General features: G+C 41.7%; 2 protein-coding genes across 3 annotated transcripts; one reads left to right on the top strand and one right to left on the bottom strand.

Moving 5' to 3' along the window:
* Positions 1-80: 80 nt before the first annotated feature.
* Positions 81-10,957, top strand: LOC133913831 (protein EXPORTIN 1A-like). The gene is made up of 32 exons (XM_062357102.1): positions 81-361; positions 841-957; positions 2,056-2,148; positions 2,265-2,336; positions 2,492-2,599; positions 2,696-2,778; positions 2,881-3,019; positions 3,113-3,181; positions 3,396-3,473; positions 3,576-3,635; positions 3,717-3,761; positions 4,025-4,132; positions 4,204-4,299; positions 4,548-4,751; positions 4,868-4,927; positions 5,245-5,355; positions 5,496-5,593; positions 5,667-5,775; positions 6,052-6,117; positions 6,357-6,455; positions 6,533-6,613; positions 6,713-6,802; positions 7,729-7,814; positions 8,216-8,296; positions 8,576-8,758; positions 8,998-9,064; positions 9,157-9,267; positions 9,376-9,483; positions 9,561-9,698; positions 9,778-9,909; positions 9,997-10,101; positions 10,345-10,957. The coding sequence occupies exons 1-32, from the start codon at positions 266-268 to the stop codon at positions 10,465-10,467; spliced, it is 3,216 nt and encodes a 1,071-aa protein (XP_062213086.1). The 5' UTR covers positions 81-265; the 3' UTR covers positions 10,468-10,957.
* A 4,867-nt stretch (positions 10,958-15,824) lies between these two features.
* Positions 15,825-18,012, bottom strand: LOC133913830 (probable cytokinin riboside 5'-monophosphate phosphoribohydrolase LOGL5). 2 transcript variants are annotated; one of them, XM_062357101.1, is made up of 6 exons: positions 17,538-18,012; positions 17,241-17,338; positions 17,026-17,156; positions 16,602-16,712; positions 16,333-16,476; positions 15,825-16,179 (listed from the first exon to the last, which is right to left on the bottom strand). In XM_062357101.1, exons 1-6 carry the CDS (start codon positions 17,670-17,672, stop codon positions 16,160-16,162), a joined length of 639 nt encoding a protein of 212 aa, XP_062213085.1. In that variant the 5' UTR covers positions 17,673-18,012; the 3' UTR covers positions 15,825-16,159. The 2 variants fall into 2 exon arrangements, with proteins under 2 accessions (XP_062213085.1, XP_062213084.1); XM_062357100.1 differs by having other exon boundaries at positions 16,602-16,672; positions 17,538-18,007.
* Positions 18,013-21,159: the final 3,147 nt, after the last annotated feature.

The following is a 21,159-nucleotide window of genomic DNA, read 5'->3' as shown; positions in this document are numbered from 1 at the left end:
AGGACTTGTGTGCATTTGGCGCCCAAACAGCAGCAAGGAAGCATAGCGTAGTTTGGCAGCAACCCTCCCTCCCTCCCTCTCCTCTTAAACCCCCCGCCCCAAAAACGAAAATAAAAATTCTCCCTTTTCTCCGGTTCTCTCCTCCTCCCCTCGCTGCCTCTAGGGTTCCGGCGTCTCGTACCTTCCGGGACCTCTCCCCAGTCTCCTCGATCCCCGCCGCATCCAGAACCTCCCGCCCCTGCTCACTGCACCCGCCGCCGCCGCCATGGCGGAGAAGCTGAGGGATCTGAGCCAGCCCATAGACGTGCCGCTGCTCGACGCCACCGTCGCCGCCTTCTATGGCACCGGATCTAAGGACGAGGTAATATCTTTTGCCGCCCACTCGCGGATTCCCCGCGCTTGCTTGGCCGCCGTCGCCCGAGACTTAGGGTTTACTTGATTCGCTGAAGCTTCTGTGCTCCAGAGTCTACCTGAGTTCGGCTTGCTGAATGCTGATGTTACTGTTTTTGCTGAAGTAGGATGGTTTGGGTGGTTAGGGTTTCTGGTGGCGACTAACAGCAGTGATAAGGTTTATTATGCTATGCGTGAACTAGGCTTTGGTTGCTCCCTTCACATTGAGTGTTGCGAGGCTACGGCGCCGCTTGTGTGCAAATCCTTCATTGCAAGTGTACGATAATCTAGGTGTTCAAAACAACGAAACCTTAGTGTAAACGGAAATACTTGTGATTTTTCTTCTGTTTTTATGTGCCATCTATCATCACAAAGGCACTAACATGGTTATCGTATTTGTTTCTAGATGTCACGTCTGTTAGTAACTATGTCCGCTACTTCTTGTTTCAGAGGAATGCTGCTGATCAGATACTGCGAGAACTACAAAATAATCCAGACATGTGGTTGCAAGTGGTCCACATTCTGCAGAATTCTCAGAACTTGAACACCAAGTTCTTTGCCCTGCAGGTAAGTTTGTGCACTCCAGTGACTGTCTTTATACACGCAAGAGTGTAGCTTGTGATTGAAGGAAGGCTGATGCCATGTTTATGTCCGTATTGGTGATTCCCAGCATCACATGCATTTCAGTTTAGTCATTAAGTACTTGCTTGTATTGTCATATTACGAGAAACTCATTTGGCATTTTCTATTGGAACTCATAGCCAACTTTAAATGATTATAAGGTCAAACAGTATCAAGGTTTGACATTTGATGATGTGAACATATACTAAGGGTTACACTAGCTGATAAGGTTATTCTTTAGCGTGATGGATACAAAAGAAACTACCTTTTTTTTTCCACAACGGACACCCCTGGTTTTCATTAATCTCATAACGGAGTTACAACTGTGTCCAGATTAAAATGAAACTAGGACGCTTTGTGTATCAATATGAGATATCAGCATTTGTTATCACTTGTCAGACATTTCAGTATTTCACCCTTTGAATAGGCAATCTATTGGTTTTGCTTTACATGAGTATAAGAACATTGGTCACAACATGGTTCGCATTTTGTCTTAATCAAGTATCTTATCTAAGAAGGATATCTATCTCATCTTCGTACACCAAAAAAATTATAGTTCCTGTACAGGGATTTTTTTTTTTTTGGTAAGCATATTTCAAGCCACGACAAATTAGTCCGACTTTCAGCTCTTGCTTGCTTTTGTGTGTTATTTTGTCTGGGAACACAGGTAATGTGCGGTGATGATTGGCCATGTGAAGTAAGTAACGAAACTAAGCCATTGTCGCATACAGAGCTCTGTAAGATTCTACCTTCCAATGTAGGAGAATGAGCCAAAAGTAAACGGTTAGCTAGTTGATATCCCACCTTTAGTTATATCTGTGTTAGCAGCCTCTACATGCAAAGTGGGAAAGTGGGCAGGATGCCTTTAAAACATTGGGGGGCACATATGTGACTGCAGCGGCTGCTTTTTTGAACCTTAAACAACATATTTTGAGTAGGACATGCCTACACAGTATGCACGCGGACATGCATACTGCACATGCACTTGTAGCTGGCGTGTTTAATCCGGGGCATGTGCTGATTTTGTTACAAACATTTATGCAGGTACTTGAAAGTGTTATCAAGTACAGGTGGAATGCATTGCCTGTTGAACAACGTGATGGCATAAAGAATTACATATCTGATGTTATTGTGCAGGCAAGGATTAATATCTGTGTTCTCTATGATAATTATTATGCTGTTTTTTTTCCTATTAATAGATCTGGTCCATATATAATTCCTTCTTTTAACTGCTCTTTTTGTACTCTTAACAGCTTTCCAGCAATGAAATCTCCTTTCGACAAGAGAGGCTTTATGTCAATAAACTCAATATTATATTGGTGCAGGTAAGCTGTACGTTTAGCCCCTTTTTTATTTTCTGTATTTGTAGTTTGCAAGGTCATCTGACTCATGTTTTGAATATTAATGTTCTATTTTCCAACCATGATGCTTTGTGTTCTGATATCTTTTTTTTTCATGGCACATCCTTGCAATGTAATAGGTCCTGAAACATGAGTGGCCTGCCAGATGGTCATCTTTCATTCCTGATCTTGTTGCAGCTGCAAAGAGTAGTGAAACAATATGTGAAAATTGCATGGCCATATTGAAGGCAAGTTCTCTCTCTCTCTCTCTCTCTCTCTCTCTCTCTCTCTCTCTCGTTAAATTTACATATCGGAACTGTTATTGACTACGCGACAACATGCAGCTTCTAAGTGAAGAAATTTTTGACTTCTCAAGAGGTGAAATGACACAGCAAAAGATTAAAGAACTGAAGTCTTCACTTAACAGGTTTAGCTTCCTTGGAGCTTCCGCTTGATAGATATTCATTTACTGTACACAAGAATGCTTTTATTTTAATGTTGTCACATAATTTTTTTTGTTATTGGGCAGTGAGTTTCGGCTCGTTCATGAGTTATGTTTATATGTCCTATCTGCAACACAAAGACCTGAGCTCATCTGTGCTACATTGGCGACACTTCATGCTTTCTTATCATGGATCCCTGTTGGATTCATTTTTGAGTCACCGTTGGTCTGTGGATGATTGCTGAACTTTTCTACAAGATCTTATCCCAACTGCATTTATGAAAATTCTGGACCTTACCTTTTTTTTTTTTTAATTTAGCTGGAGACACTGCTGAAGTTCTTCCCTGTGGCTGCTTATCGGAATCTTACACTTCAGTGCTTAACAGAGGTAAAAGGAAACAAATTGCTTTCTCTGTCTACTATAGCAATATTTCATAACTTCAATGGAGCAAGGTGAAGATAAGATTTTTATCCACTATTTTTGGTGCTTAATATCATAATATGTACCACTAATCTGTCACTTTGTCGTTGAAGAAATCTGTTTCTTTGCTGGATCAGTGCTAGTTTTGTTTCCTTTTCTGATATGTTGAGCTATCTTGCAGGTTGCTGCTCTTCAGTTCGGTGATTTTTATAACATGCAATATGTGAAGATGTATACGATTTTCATGATGCAATTACAGGTACACGATGGATTTCAAAGAATTATACACTTTTCTTCTATGTAGATAATACATTTGTCCAAAGATTTTACATATTGAAGGTTTCTTCCCTTGTGTATATAGGCTATTCTTCCTCCTGAAACAATTCCAGATGCCTATGCCAATGGTTCCAGCGAAGAGCAGGTGCACTCATAATATATTAGCTAGTGTAGTGGTATTCTGGGTGTTGGTGATTAATATACACTCTTTATGTGCTTGGTGCAGGCATTTATACAAAATCTTGCGCTCTTTTTCACATCCTTCTTTAAGGTATGGTCCCGTGGCATGCTATACACCACTTTCAGTACAATATGATTTTTGGGGTAATTTATTTTCATTTTGATTCACAGATTATTCTCTGAGATGCTGCAACTAACATGCCATGTTTCCTATTACATTTTATCACCTTTCATTTGCTTGTCATTTTAAGCACTGAAAAAGAAGCAAATAGAGAAATGATAATGTGTAATAAAATGCTATATAAAAAATATTTCTCCAATTGTTCTGACCCTTCCCTTTTGTGATAAATGCAGAATCACATGCGAATTCTGGAAATAACTCCAGAAAATAGAGCTGCTTTACTTCTGGGTCTTGAGTACCTTATTGGAATTTCATATGTTGATGACACAGAGGTTTTTAAGGTAGGAATGCAGAACTATATTCACCATAACAACTGGTGCAAGTAAGGCACCTAACATTGGTCAATTTACAGGTCTGCTTGGATTACTGGAATGTGTTTGTCTTAGAGCTATTTGAAGCACACAATCAGATGGAACCTGCAGCAGCTGTAAGCATGATGGGACTTCAGGTACTTTTTTTCTAAATGGTTATCTTTGGAAACATTATCCAAATAATAATTTTCTGTGGCTTTAATATCAGTTCTGACATATGCGTTTCCTCCAGTATATTTTTTTGCTTATGGTATTAATTTTTTTAGTTTCACTGGCATGTAGATTGCCTTTCTCGGTGCCCAATGTTCTGTTGTTGTTTCTTGCTCTGATGCTCTCCTAATTTGTATCCTTTTGTTTCTAAATCCTGCATCGCATACAACTACAGACTCAGATGGTTCCTGGAGTAGTAGATGGGACTGGCTCTGCTGTTCAGCAGAGGAGGCAGCTTTACTCTGGTCCACTCTCAAAGCTACGAATGCTGATGATATGTCGGATGGCAAAACCTGAGGAAGTATTGATTGTTGAAGATGAAAACGGCAATATTGTACGGGAAACAATGAAAGATAATGATGTTCTTGTTCAGTATAAGGTTAGTAACAGGATCTCCCAATGCCTCCTACCTCCCATGCAATTCACAAGCTCTGTGCTTTATCAGCTATGTAAGCTTCCAACTGACATGAGACATACATACTTTAATAATACCAGATAATGAGGGAAACCCTGATCTACTTGTCTCATCTTGACCACGAGGATACAGAGCAACAGGTATGCCATACTCACATACACTTATTTAAGAAAACACATAATACTTATAACAGTATGCTAAGCTTGTTCATGGTATATGATACCTTGTGCACTCGTTACGTGTTGAGATGGCATAATCTAAAGGCTGAAACATGAATGAAGCTGATAACAAATATGTTTGTTTTTAATTTTGAAGCAGTTTATGATGTTTATTGATTTTGATAATGAGAAGGCCCGATTCTGTGTAGCCGTAGAGGCCATTGCAAATATCGGTTCTCTTTCTATATTTGCCTTTCGTGAATTGAAACAACATTTACGACCTTTTTCTTGAATTCCAGATGTTAACAAAACTGAGTAAGCAATTAAATGGAGAAGACTGGAGCTGGAATAACCTCAATACCCTCTGCTGGGCTATTGGATCAATATCTGGTTCTATGGTAGAAGAACAGGTTTGTGTGCTGTCCTTCTGTTCCTTTCTTGGCCTTTGCTAGATGCTTTTGGAAGAATCAACGTTCACTAAGGCTATCATAACTGCCACCTTTGCATGTGATTTGCTAGAATTCTGAATTGTTACCTGGACCTCTTGCAGGAGAATAGATTCTTGGTTATGGTTATTCGTGATTTGCTAAACCTCTGTGAAATCACAAAGGGAAAAGATAATAAAGCTGTCATTGCAAGTAACATCATGTAAGCATTTTAATATTCCTCTATGTATGTAACGACAATTTATGGCTTGGCTGATTTATGGTTTCATTGTTAGGTACGTTGTTGGTCAGTATCCAAGATTTCTCAGGGCTCATTGGAAGTTTTTGAAGACTGTGGTCAACAAATTATTTGAGTTCATGCATGAGATGCATCCTGGAGTTCAGGTCAGTGGTGCCTTTTCTTTGTCTGGATTGGTAAAAAGGCATCGTTTTATTGTCCATGTAGTTTGTGGTCAACTTCCCTTCTTTTGGCATGTGGCTAAACTAGTCATTTCTCGTGTTTTTGTTGTATCTTCAGCATAATTGGCGGTCGATGCTTCTCTCTTGGTCTTTTACATTTTGGTCCCCATTTTCATATGCACATAATTTACAGTGCCTCTTTCGATTGTACATCTTCTATGAGCACTATATGTAATGCATGTTATGCGCGGCTGGTTGCAGGATATGGCATGTGATACTTTCCTGAAAATTGTTCAAAAATGCAAGCGCAAGTTTGTGACGCAACAGGTAAATTCAAGAATTTTTTCCTAAGATTCTATATGCTAGAAGTTACTTGTTGTTTGATCTCTAGCTATTTATTATCTGTATGCTTATGGGGCTAATTCAATTTACTCAGCAAAAAACTATAACTGTTTGTTATTACTACATGTTGGTTTGTCAAATCCTAAATTCATGCATCTGCTGTTCAATCTCCTACATAGCTCTTAGCCATGTGCTGATTTGTCATGTTTGTGCATTTTCTTTAGGTTGGCGAGAATGAACCATTTGTCTCTGAGCTTCTGTCCAACCTTGCTACAACAATTGCTGACCTTGAGCCACATCAGATTCATACGTTTTACGAATCGGTATGTTAGGCCAAAATGAGGAAATTTGGGTCCATTTAATATATCCATTTTTAACACTTTCTGTGGTGATTTCTTAGGTTGGCCAGATGATTCAAGCTGAATCTGATAATGCTAAGAGGGATGAATACCTCAAGAGGTTGATGAGCCTTCCTAATCAGGTTCCATATTTTGTATTCTAGCATGCACTTTGTCTTTATGTGTGGCTTGTTCTTGAGTATAATTTGACTTGGTTACAATTTGATTTTATGATTTTGCAGAAATGGGCTGAAATAATTGGACAGGCTAGACAAAGTATTGATATCCTGAAGAACCAAGATGTTATCAGATCTGTTCTCAACATCTTACAGGTAATAAGACGAACTCCGAAGAAATTCCATTTTACTGTTGCTTTACTTATCCTGTGTACTGTGATAATGCTAGGCACATGTTGCTTTAAGTTGCATTTCATGTCCTACAATGGTCGTCCAATGAACTGCTTATGAAGTGTTGCTAGCCAAGGCCAATAAGCAATTTCCAGATTGGTGTTAGGCCAGCAAATGTATCTGATCCCATTGTGCTTTTCTGTGTTGTTAACCCTACATCTTTTAATGTAAAAAGCTATCAGGGTTTGGGATCTGCGCATAGTTAGCTTCCCCACAATGTTTCGTGTAAGAATGTGGATGCATTGTCGTCACAGCTGATCCTTGCTGCAAAGTGCAGAATTCTGTCTGTTTTCGGATATGGTTGACTAACAACTATCTGCTCTGCTGGTTCGCTTTGCTAGTATCGGGAATTTTCTCTTCAAGTAATTTGGTATGACCATACCTTGAGTAGATCGCCAAGTGCTGGATTGAACTTGCCAACATGCACCACAAACTCACTGCTGTTCGATTTTGACTTTGATTGGTTAATTAGTTGTAGCTTGAGACCTGAACACATAATTCATCAGTCAGGAGTGTTTTCTAAGCATACCATAGAGTTTAATATGGCATTTTCACCGAATGCCATTTTGGACACCATCAACAATCGCTATCCATTATTTTTTAGGTGCTGCTACACGCCAGCCGTCCGACCAGTTATCGCTACAGTACCCGCAGGTACTGTAGCCACGCGGTTTTCCTGGCCGGGTGCTGGGTCGTAAGACCCAGTCGTACGCATAGCTTTTCCGTTATTTTTTTACCATTGCTGCATGTTCTTAATTTGTGCTACTGTTGTTTAAATTTTCTGTTTCCTTCCACCAGTTGCTTATATTACTCCTGGGGTACTGACATTATGCTGTCAATTGTGCTTGCAGACAAACACAAGTGTTGCGAGCTCCCTTGGACCACATTTTTTCCCACAAATTTCGCTAATTTTTCTGGACATGCTCACGGTCTACAGGTATCTATATATTTAGCATTGTTCATCATTATTTATTAGTTGGCATCTCCTAATGTTAATGAGTGGTCTCAAAAGAGCCCTTCTTTGGAATGATGCTACCTTGTCTAAGCAAGCCCTATATATACACTTGAGAGGCTAGGATGACATTACGTATTTACGTGATAGTTCTGCACTGGTCAAGCCGCCAATGATTATGAGGCTGGTTCTACCCGCTTCAATCTGGCTCTAAACTTCTTTCTTTTTCGGTCCAGTCTTAGGTTGGCAAGAACTTACTACTTTACCATGCATTTACTCATTGTTCCTACCCATTCTTGCTCTGATAACTCATATCCCTGTTTCTTCAAATTTAGTGGGTCACTAGCTAACACACCCTTCCGTTTCTCTTATTCTTGTCATATCAGAATGTACAGTGAACTGGTATCAAGCACTATTGCTGAAGGGGGACCCTTTGCCTCAAGGACATCATTTGTAAAACTATTGAGGTATGAATTACCGATTTCTATACTTATTTTTTTTGTTTGGAGAAGGTATTCTCCCAACTTTATGGAAAGCCAAAACATAAGTACATAATGATTAGTCTGCTGGACAAACGTCTTACAAGACATTGAAAATATGCTTCAGTTTGTGAACTTAAAACAACTTTCTGTTCTGTCATCATCTTTTCCTGAAACCACTGTGTGCAGCAAATGGCCCCAAAACCTAACCATGAACTTGAAGATCTTATTTTGTTGTTTTACTAAATTCTATTATATCTGTGACAGATCTGTCAAGAGGGAAACCCTGAAATTGATCGAGACTTTTGTGGACAAGGCAGAAGATTTACCACATATGGGGAAGCAATTTGTTCCTCCAATGATGGATCCTGTCCTTGGTGATTATGCTAGAAATGTACCTGACGCCAGGGAATCTGAAGTTCTATCGCTATTTGCAACAATTATAAACAAGTATGGCTGCACTTTGTTATCCATTCTGTGTCATGTAGTTGCACCTGGCAAATTAAAACGATTCTGTTCCTGTGATTGCCAGGAATTCTCTTTTTTCAGAAATGATTACTTGATTAGTTACTGTGGATATCTAGAAATACCATTATAGTTTATGTACTTTTATCTTTATTCGGCTATTTCTCATTAATATTCTGTTTGTATATTTGCATCGTTTCTAATGGTTGCAAATTTTCCTGCAGGTACAAAGGTGAAATGCTTGAGGATGTGCCTCGTATATTTGAGGCTGTTTTTCAGTGCACTCTTGAGGTAGGAGTACTGTTACTGATTTGCTTTTCTTACTGATTTTGTTCTATTGGATATCAAAAATGCATTTAACTGTTTGTTTTTCCCCTTATCAGATGATTACTAAAAACTTTGAAGACTATCCTGAGCACCGCCTCAAATTTTTTTCTTTGCTTTGTGCAATCGGCACCCATTGCTTCCAAGCATTAATCCAGCTTTCAAGTCAGGTTAGGAGTAACCTCTTTTGTTTACCCTGTTCATGTTGAACTGTTGATCTGGAAGATGACAGCTTGAGATTCTTCTGTTCTCACTGATTATTGGAGAATCTGTTTCAGCAATTGAAGCTTGTGATCGATTCGATTAATTGGGCATTTAGACATACAGAGAGAAATATTGCCGAGACTGGCCTTAGTCTATTATTGGAAATTTTGAAGAACTTTCAGGTAGGAAATATGTTTCATCCTATGTTGTCAGCATATAGCTACTTGGAAGCTTACTATCTGGTATGATTTCATTGCAGGCTTCAGGATTCCAAAATCAATTCTATAAAACCTACTTTGTAACAATTGAGCAAGAGATTTTTGCTGTTCTCACAGACACATTTCACAAGCCTGGTTTCAAGCTTCATGTTTTGGTGCTACAACACTTGTTTTGTGTGGTATGTTTATTTTCATTTTTTCCCTTGTACTCTATTGTTTGTATGTGTGCATCTAATATTAGATTTGCTAATATGTTAGGTTGATGGTCTAACTGAGCCTCTCTGGGATTCCTCGTCGGCCCCATTTCAATATTCTGATAATGCAATGTTTGTTCGAGATTACACTATAAAACTTTTGGGGACATCATTTCCAAACATGATGCCAACTGAGGTATGTATCTCTTGATGTAGCTACACTGTGTTTGAGTTGGATCATGGGTCGTTGGTCATCACAAATCTAACAAGTTTCCTTGCACAGGTGACCAAGTTTGTTGATGGCCTTCTTAGTTCAAAACATGATCTTCCAAGCTTCAAGAACCATATAAGAGACTTCCTGGTGCAGTCAAAGGAGTTCTCAGCTCAGGTAACTTCCTCTGTTTCCATTGCCACCAACATTACCCTGATTATCATATGTTTGAGGCAAACCAAATAGGGTCCTGGGATTGTGGATGTGTTTCTTGCTTATCATATATGGTTGATGAACCCTGGATCGAATGGGCCCTCAATTTCAGGATATTAGTGAGCCTGTTGCTGCTTTGTTTTGAAGTAACTTTGTGACAGGTCTCTTCTCATAAATAATTTTCTGTGGCTTCTTTTGTGCTTTCAGGATAACAAGGATCTATATGCCGAAGAGGCTGCTGTCCAAAGAGAAAGGGAACGCCAACGGATGCTTGCCATCCCGGGGCTCATTGCCCCTAGTGAATTGCAAGATGAGATGGTAGATTCATAGTGCTTTGTTGATTCAGCTTTTCTAATCTAGTTTCATGTTTCTTGCTCCGGCCTGCAAATACCTCTGGAGCCCTCGACTTCCAAGTCCCCAAGTTTTCTTCCAGGGTGGTGAAAGAAGGTGCCTGCTGTAATTTTATTTTTTGGTTACCTCGACTTGATGCTGATTCCAGGATTTCTGGTAGTAGACCGGCAAAGGACAACTCAATTTTGCCGTGAGAGCTGTTTTGAACTGCTACTGGTTTGCAGTAGTTGCGTTTTCTGGTTGATGTGTTAGTGGCAGCTCTTGCTCGGTGTATTTTGCTAACATTGGAGCTTGTGCTTTGTCCATCATATAGTATGATCATGGTTCGACATTGTATGCTTATTTTAGTTTAGTAGTTTATAGGTGGATCGCATTGTGTATCATGAAATTATTCAGGCTGATAGGAACTTTTACCATATTCGTAGTGTACTATTCTGTGAAATGCCATACCCATTTTATCTTTTGCGCATTCCGTGTGTATGATTAGACCTTTGTCATCTGGTGTACCAAAGGTCGGTCAGGCAGCCCTGTGTGTAGTCAGAAATTATATTCTTTCAAGTTTAGCCTCTGATGTTTTATCTCAGTGGCGGTTGCTGAATTGGCTGCGATCAGCTTTGACCTCTTCTTTTAAGGAAACATCTCTGATGGAATGTTTTAAGCGCATGGATTATTGCATTTAACAGCACAAGTGTTAATCGTAGTGGTACTCACAATTTGGTTCTCAGACACGTGGGATGTTTGCTCATTGCTGGCGGAGGTTAAACTGAATTAACGGCGTTTCTCTCCCTGATTCTATCTTTAGTTCCAGTCGAAGGTCCTATTCGGCTATTCACTCTATATTGACACTATCTTGTGTAGCAGATGTGGAGTTAGGGAATAATGTATTGTCACTGAAATGACGTCTCATTTACTATTTATTATCTTGTTATTGACTCTGAAACAAAATAGATTTGAAGAAATACTGTTGTGTTTTAAGATTTTGTTGATCTGGGAGGGATTCGATGGTTGTTTCTGCTTTTCGCTGGATGCGAATGATTCTGATACAGCGATCAGTTGAATACAACTCATGCCGTGCAGTTGCATCTCCTGATCTCCATTCTCTGCAGCTAGGGTAACTTAGGATGAGGTTGGGATGGGATGGGTCGGGTCGGGTGGGCGGTCACTGTCTCACAACAAATATCCCATCCCAAGGAAGGTTAACCCCCACATGCACAGCAAAACTGAAAGCCACCCAGCCTACCTTGGAAATTAGGCCGATCCTTTATCAGGAAATATCCGTGATTCTATGCGTGGACACACATCGGAGGACCAACAAGTGGTGTTCATTGGTCAGTGTTTACGCGATCCAGACAGAAAGCTGCCTTTTGTTTACGTGGACACACATTGGGAAATTTGTTGAATTGGAAAGAAATCAATAGATTGAGCTCAGAGAATAGATTGAAATCTTGTATATTCCCATTCATTTTATTTGTATTTTTACAGTGCAAACGGAGTCGACATCTATTCAGGTAGAGCGGCAACCGTCAATAGTGGTTTGATTCATCATCTTTATATTGATCAATGAAGAATTTCTCTAAAAATCACGTGAGAAAAATACGAGGAGAAAAAGATTGATAATGTGCCATTGAAAAACTTTTTAAAAATCTAATAAGGAAAAATCTTAGGACAAAATAATATGGTATATATGTTTATATTGATATTGCCTCGTTAAAAATCTTATATGAGGAAATTAGAGAGTAAAACTCATAAAACTAAAAAAGAGTGCAATATATATATATATATATATATATATATATATATATATATATATATATATATATATATATATATATATATATATAGGATTGATCCGTGATATTTTATGGTAATATGCTATGTGATATTGTACTTTATATAACATGTATGCATTTAAGCAATACAAGTAGTATTATCTTGATAGATAATTATAGGATATTGTGATAAATATGATTAGTGCTGGCCACATAAAGGTGCAAATTTATATCACATAATCTTAGAATATGATTAATCATTCCGCAAAGCAATATACTCTCGCGTGTTGCTTCATATAATGTAATTATTTTAGAGTAATTGGTGGAAGTAGCAACTGGAGTTTTCTTTTAATTAGTGCTAGCCAACTAGGTCATACCTATTGGGTTGGCCCAAGGCCCGCTATTGTAGGCACGACACAAGGTGCCGGGCTATGCCTGGGCTGAGGCTGTAGCACATTGTGTTGACCCGGCCTGGCCCGGCTATGCCCCACTATCGCCCCGCCCCTCCCCGCGTCGTCGTCCCGTCCTGCCCTGCCCCCATGCCACTACCCCGTCCCACCCCTACGCCGCCGCGTCATGCCCGCTATGCCATCGGGCTGGCCGTGCCTGGGCAAGCTCGACACAGCACGGTCGCTCACAGGTCGTGCTGTGGAACGCGCCTCCAGCACACGGGCTGGCATGGCACCACATGTCAACCTTATTGGGCCTATCGGGTCGTGCCTTAGCCGGTCCGACCCGACAGGCCCATTTGGACATGTATGCTTTTGATGACTTCCATCATAAGGCTATACTACTATGTAGAAAAATAGAATCGGTTGGACAATAAGCCAACATCGATATATCCTACCATGATATGTCTTGATATTTTGATAGAATAAATCAAGATCCTTTGTACATTGGAGATATATGAGGGTATTACATAAGCCAATCATATGTCTTTTTGTTGGAGCTATGCTGTGTCTAACTAATAACCCGGTAACAAATGCAAAGTTAGGTCTGAGGCAATTTGCAAGATATCCGAGTACTCGAATCATACCAGGATATGGAACTTTAGGTTCTGATATTACCTCATCATCACCTTTAGGTCTGAATGAATGTTTATCCACACCAAACAATTGAATGACCATAGGTGCTTTAGATTGTATTCCTTATGGAATATGCTTAAGTTATAGACTTGAGTAAAAATTTGGCTTTACCCAAGTGTTTCATCTCAAACTATGTCTTTAAATTATTTTTCCCTCTTCTATATCTTGTGTAGTGAGATGATACAAAATCCATAATGAACACACATAGACAATCATGATTTGAATAACCCTTTAGTAGAAGGAGCTCATTTTGGTCAGTTGTACCATATCTTGTCTGACTGGTTTAAGTCATAAAGTGACTTTTTAGTTTTACACAATACATATTACTATTTGCTTTTGGATTCAGAATTTTAAGCCATTCAGAGGCATATAGGTATCCGAATCTAGTGATCCGTAAGAGTATACGGTCACCACATCAATTGTATGGATAAATCCATTTATGCTGCTAAAATATTAGATATCAAAACTTAATTCTACACAACTAGAGAGTATGTTAGCATCAAAAATCAATATCGGGTCTATGCATGAACCCTTGTGCTACATGCCTCATTTTGTATCTCACCATCTTATTTTTTTCGAATGAATAGAACCATTTTTCTTCTAGTGGGAAGCCTTAATGAAGAGTTGGTATTACAGAGATAAATGCATATCTTTTGTTAAATGAGTGCAATTCTACCTTAATTATTTCCTTCTATTTGATCCAATTCGAGTACTAGAGGCACTCTACCATGTTCATGGACTTTGGTCTAGATCTAATTGAAGGTCTTTGGCAATTTTCGAGGAGAAATATAATGTCAACAAATTGTAGTATTTCTATTGTATGATTCAAGAAAATCAATATAGTTTGTGGATATTTAGTTAACCTTTCTAACTCCGCGTGATTTATCACAACAATGGAGTGATGTCCCATCATATAAGTTTGTGCGCACAATTTGTGTTGGGTACTGAATGTAGAGCATCCATTACGCGTCTTTCAACAAGAGGTTGAACATCATTTACTGATTTAGAAGATATCTTTATTTGCTTATGCGGTAGCTTAAGAATCATTATTTGTGCCCATATTTCTCCCCCTTTGTCACACCCTAAAACCCTAATTCGGTCATTAAGCATGCATACACATCATGCTTCATGTTGTTGATTTTGATTTAAAGTACTTAAACACGTTCTGAAATGGTTGCGTAATCGGTCAATACGTGTTCCCATTGTACATGCATTATGAGTGAAAAATGTTTAGAAATAGTTAGGAAGACCCTAAGGTCCTTTGAGGATGAGAAAAAGAAAATAAAGAAATGAGGAAAAGAACAAATGCTTTCATCATGTGGGCCCTTCTTGTGGTCTGATCGAGAATCCCCGCGGTTTGACCGTCATAGTACAAAGGTTCCACTTAAAGCCATAAATCAACTCTCTCTCATTATCACTCACTCACTCCCCTTAACCAAACCGTGAGAGAGAGATGATCACCTCGATCACCTCGATAATCGGAGAACAATGGAGAGGACTTCCCCGAGTTCCCTAAAGGCTTCCCCAAGCCCTTCCCCATCCTCTTATTTGCTGGAGACACTTCCATGCGACTTCTCTCTCATAGCGGAATTGGCCGGAAATTTCCTTGGCATGCGTCAACGTCGGGATTGACAACAAGGCATTACAATTGCCGCCGCCGGAAGGAAGATCCGTCGAGGAGATTCTGAAGATGCATATGCTAGTAATATGATATAGCTCCACGGGAGGAGATTGTCTATGGACAGTGATCTACATAAGGACAATTGATTCGGAATGTGAATGCGCCCTCGTGTAGGAATCGAATCATTGACGAAATGCACTGCATATCAGGAAACAAATATATACTAATACTCCTACCTCTAGTAATTGGAGTATATATGATGCACATGTAGATGGTTGTCCATAGTAGGCAGCCTTCCCACGGCACCGGAAAGATCAGTTAAGCTCTGTCGATTTCTTCTTTCCTTGCACGTCCATTTCAATACAAAGCCTGCTTGGGGTCTTGAAATATTTGATTCATCTCAGCTTAATTATCACCTCTCGCATGCATGGTGACTCTTTTTTTTTAGCATGCATGGTGACTTTTTTTGAGAGGGTACGAAAAATATACATTACATGTATACACCTCGTACTCACATCACACGTATACACGAGACCTTTCGTGTGCGTTGTAGCACTGAAGGCCCACACATTCAGTCGGTACAGATGTGGTCCACGACCTGTTTTTCCTTTCAGGGCAGGGCAGCGCCGCGGCTGGCTGTCTGTCTGTCTGTCTGTCTCCACGTGTGTCAAGTGCTCACACTTTCATGTCATGTCACACTCAAACAGCGCAGGCCAGCGGGTGAGTGACACACAGAGATACTCCTACTCCTACTGTAGCTCTGAACGAATGAACGAGACTATTCATATCGGATCAACCATACTACTACAGTCTAATACGACACACGCATGCTGTAAGTACTACACTTTGCTTGCAAACAAGGACGTTAACATGCGTGCATCTTATTAGTACAAGCCATTAATTAATTAATACAGATGAGAGAGGGAGGCCGAAATCGAATAATAATAAGGTATGTATTTACAGAGAAGAAGCGATGGAAATCGAAGGTGGTCAACGGAGGAGGGACATATATAATAATCTGCAGCTGCATCTATCTGTCCCCAGCCAGCGAGCGATTGTGATCATGTCAGTCCGTCGAGGCATATATATATGGCATGGCGGTTTAATTTGCTCGCTACCTTGAGATGTCGGACTTGGGGGAGTAGTAAATCCCTCCGATCTGCTCCATCTCCCAGCTCAGCTTCACCGACGATCCGTCATGCACCGGCACGTACTCCTGCAATAAGTAAATATAATCCACCCACGCATTGAGTTCGTCGATCCACAGCGTCTAGATCGATGTTATTAACAGTTAGTACATATACAGATTGAAAAGCGAAATATACTAGTATTAACAGAAGAGAAGAGAAGAAAAGAAAAGGCAAAAGACCTCGAGCTTGGCGAGCAGTTCGTGGGCGGTGTGGGCGGAGACGATGATGTGGCGCGCGGCGGGGGTGATGAAGCCTTCGTCGACGGCCTTGTCGATGAAGGAGAGCAACGAGTCGTAGTAGCCATCCACGTTCAACAACCCCACCTGCAAGGCGTTTGGGGATTCATTCCATCAGCAGCTAGCACAAGACAAGATATATACGCGCGTAGTGGTCGCAGGGAAGAGAGAAGAGTAAGTACTCCATGAGGCTGCGGGTGCTGCCTACGTACCGGCTTGCTGTGGATGCCGAGCTGGGCCCAGGTGATGACCTCGAGGAGCTCCTCCAGTGTCCCGTACCCACCTACATGCATGCGTAAGGAGTGCAAGGAGGGAGGAGTACACTGTACGATCGATCGATGACATGGTAGAAACAATATAATCCATCAGAGTAGAGAGAGATGGCAACGGCAGGGCTTTGCTGAGCTGAGCTGAGCCCCTGTAGACTCCGTCGGGTGGTCGTCGCTGTCATGGGTGAGTCACTCACGGCATGGGCTCAAAGGCAGACGCTCAAGTGGCTGCTCTGTACTGGCGGTTGGGCAGGGACCAGCACCAGCACCAGCACCAGCACCAGCACCAGCACCAGCACGCAAAGGGAAGGATCTGGATCTCTACTCCTCTTCTAGTGGAGCAGGAATGAGCCATCTCGGACCGTACCTGGGAGGGCGATGAATGCGTCGGAGTGACGTGCCATCTCGGCCTTGCGCTGGTGCATCCCCGACACCGCCTTCACCTCTCCCAGCGTCTCCCCGATGACCTCCCGCGGCAGCACCGCCTTGGGCACCACACTGCAGCCATTACATTATTGGTGGTAGGTGTTAGCAGATCGATCAGGGGATGGAGAACAAGTGCAGAAGAAGAGTGTTTGTTACCCGAGGACGTGTCCGCCGCCATTGTGGACGGCGCGGGAGATGAGGCCCATCAGCCCCACGCTGCCGCCGCCGTACACCAGGTCGATCCCGCGCTCCACCTGCAGAGATCATACACACATACATACAGGGAAGCCGCGCCGCGCTGCGCTGATTAATCGATTCCAAAGGCAGATATCCGGATGGGTCATCAGAAGAAGATAAAGGGAAGGGGAAAAGGAAGCTATGGCTGCTAAGCCAAAGAAGCAACAAATTATTAACACGCGGATGGATGGATGAATGGATGGATTAGGCACGTACCAGTAGGTGGCCGAGCTGGATAGCGGCGACCTGGTAGGCCGCCTTCTTCCCGGGGCTGCTGCCGCAGAACACGCACACCGACCGGAACCGTGATGCCGACTTTGGAATGGTCTTCTTCGCCGCCTTGCCCTCCATCTGTGCCGGCCCGGCAGACGCAGACGCAGGTGCGAGTCTTTTCCTCCTCCTCGCAAGATTATTACAGTATATTGATGATGATGGACCACCGCACTGCAACAAGCTGAGGAGGAGGAGCGCAGCAACGAATTGAAGCAAGCAAAGGAAGCTATGGCTGCCAAGGTATGCGCTCGCTCGAGGCGGTAGCGGTGTAGTATTATACACACACGTGCAGAGCAGCAGAGGCGCAGCGCAGGTGTGGTTTTCTACCTAGTACAGGATCGTTTCTATCTAGCCACAGTACCAGTGGGATCCATCCTTCCACGGCGACGGCGTGGGATGGGAATGGGGGATGGCATGGCCCCCATTCGGCTGCTGCTGCCCCCCCCCCCCCCCGTCTCGTCTTTGTTGGTGCCGTCATTGTCTCGTTTTTAATGGGGCCGTCTTTGTCTCGGCTTGTTTTGCTCGTGGCTAGTGACGGATCAGGATCACTAAGTAGTGGGGCTAGTCATCCTCTTCTTTCTCTGTCTAAAAATTGAAAGGGGCTCGGGCTCTCAGCCTATTTGGAATAGGAGGTTGAGCTATTGGATATATTCTTCTGAGAGCATCTTTAGCAGCTTATCTATATGCTCCACAAGATCATCTCGTAGTTTTTCATGCGTCTTGCAATCTTTGATCGGTCGATGCACTTTAAGAAACGCCTGCAATCGATCTTCATTCCTATCGGTCCTCACATTTGTTCCCATATTCTCATACTCGAAGTTTTCCTCTTGTCTTCGCTCATTTTCAATTATCATATTGTGCATGATCACACATACTGTCATGATCCGTCACAACGTCTTTTGGTCTCAGAATCTAGCAGGTCCACGAACAGTTGCAGAGTGAGATTGCAACACCCCAAATGCTCGCTCAACATCCTTCCTCGTAGCTTCTTGAGCCTTGGAAAAGTGAATTCTCTTGTTACCTTTATAGTTTGAAATTGTCTTCACAAATGTGGAACATGCGGGATATATGTATTGGTGACCATTGACTTCAAAGTTCATCGGTAGAGCTCCCCCAACAGCTAGCCTTGCAAAGAATGGATATGGTTGCAGCACATTGATGTCATTGTGAGATCCAGGTAACCCAAAGTATGAATGCCAAATCCATAAATCCTAGGATACAATAGCTTCAAGAATAATGATTGGATCATGGACATGCCCAGTGAATTGCCCGTGCCATACCGCAGGGCAAATCTTCCACCTCTAATACATGCAATCGATGCATCCAAGCATCCCCGGGAACCCTCTTGAAGTACCAATTGCCATAAGACTTGCAGTGTCCTTTGCAGTTGGTGCACTCAAGTACTCCTCTACAAAGACCTCAATCATAGCTTTCACCATTATTCTCAAACTCAATATAGTTGTGCTCTCCCTAATCCGAAGCTAGTCATCAACATAATCAAGTGGGGCACCATATGTGATCATACGCATTGCCACCGTAATCTTCTGCAAAGCACTGTGCCAAGTTCCCCATTTGCATTCCTTTCTGCTTAAAATACGGATCATGGGCTTCCACAGTATTTGCAATACACAAGAACAACTCCTTGGACATTCTGAATCGTCGCTTGAAGATTGCATCATCGTACACTGGGACCCCCGCAAATTAATCCTCCACAAGCCGGGCATGGCCTAGCTGCCTGTTCCGATGAATCCAAACACGCCCGGACACAAAACCACCATGTTTCAGATGCTTGTATGACTCAATGTCAACAAGCACAGCAACCACCATCTCGAAGTCGTCATCATCATCCGACGATGAGTCATCAAAAAAATATTGCACAAGTGAACTCATATGCACAAAATCCATTCACAATTCTATTCAACTACACCGCACATCAGAATTTCCAAGATTTTTTTACCTTGCGGGAATTTGGACGAACACCTTGCGGGCATCCACCTCAACTTTGGCCGGGGACGACTGCGTGGGTGGCGGAGGGTGTGTCAGGGGCACGGGAGCTCATGCCGGTTGAGCTCCTCAAAAGCAGGAGTTGCACGAGGAGATGACATGATGGAGCTCGAGGAGCTTGTCGTGGGGACGAGGATCTTCTGGAGGGCTACGGCGGTCCTTTAGGCGCCGGATGGGTGGCAGTGGAAGCGGGACATGGCGCTGGGCTCGAAGGCGAGAAGCGTCGAGTGGCTGAGGCGCTGCTCTGGCTCGATTTCAGCGGGGAAATGGCAATGTTGAGGGCGGGATGAGTTATGGGGGCGACGACAGGTGGTCGAGGGAGACGACTGGCGGCACGGGGGCGATGGTCGAGCGGCGCAGGCGGCGGCAGCTGTAACCTGAAATGTCCGCGTGCCATATTTGGAGGAGGATAGGGTGAGCTTGGTGTTCACTCTATATCAAGGTTAACCTTGGGGATTGTAGGGTGAGCTCCTAATTTTTTAAAGGTATTATTAGTATTTATATGGTGGGCTGCTGAAGCAATAAAAAACTTCTATTTTGATAATTTTTAGTATCACTACCTCTGTTTTTTTACTTATCACTAGCTTTTTGTTGTAGCAATTTTGATCTTACGTTTTTTCTACAAAACATTTATAGATATCTAAAACTTTCATATTACTAGATTCGTTGTAAAATATACATTATTAGTACTATATAACTTTAAGTATTTATAAGTTTTTAAAAAAACGAAAGGTCAAAATTACTATAGTAAAAATTAGTGATAAATAAATAAAAATAATATTTATATAGATAAACAGTTGGAGAGGCACTCATGATTGGTATAGAGATCGAAATTTGACCTTCATCCAAACATCCACCGATGGATGTGTCATGTCACTGGTGACTCCATCCGTCCCATCCATCTGCCAGTCTGCTGTCTGCCCAATGAGGAGAGGACGGGAGCCGGTGATGTCGTCACTGCCTGCGGGCATCCCTCCCTCAGCTCTGACTCCCACCGATCGACGCGGTTTCTCTTCTCTCTATTCCTAATCAATCAGTCACAATCCATAGCACGTCTTGGTTTGTTTATCTAGCACAATAAACCTAGTAGTAGTAGTAATCTGCACGTCTCATGATCCATCATGTCGACAGTCCAAAGTAGTTGAGATAGGAACCCAACCTCTCAGCTCAGCTCTGACTCCCTCAGTTGGCTTCAATCATAAATCGTGTGTACTATAAAATATCACTACAGTTTGAATCTTCGATTCGATTGTAATATAGTAGTAATATAGATGAGTCGTAGTTGTTGTAGAATATTACAGATGATTTGGAGTTTTGAATCATCTGTGATATAATAACAGTTTAAATGGCTTGTTATTTGAGACATTTGTGCTATAGGATATTACTGAATGTAACTGATAGATCATACACATAATAGTAAAATGTCATACACATATCATTCAAACAATAACAAATTTATAATTTGCACTCAAACTTCATGCACACAGTAGAGATTCATTCAATATCACAATGTCACACATATCATTCAAAGTCATATACATAAACAGAAGTAAAATGTCAA

Source organism: Phragmites australis, chromosome 3 (genome assembly GCF_958298935.1).
Source record: "Phragmites australis chromosome 3, lpPhrAust1.1, whole genome shotgun sequence".
Taxonomy (NCBI): domain Eukaryota; kingdom Viridiplantae; phylum Streptophyta; class Magnoliopsida; order Poales; family Poaceae; genus Phragmites; species Phragmites australis.
Note: the sequence above shows the minus strand (reverse complement) of the source record. Positions and strands in the feature narration are given on the sequence as shown.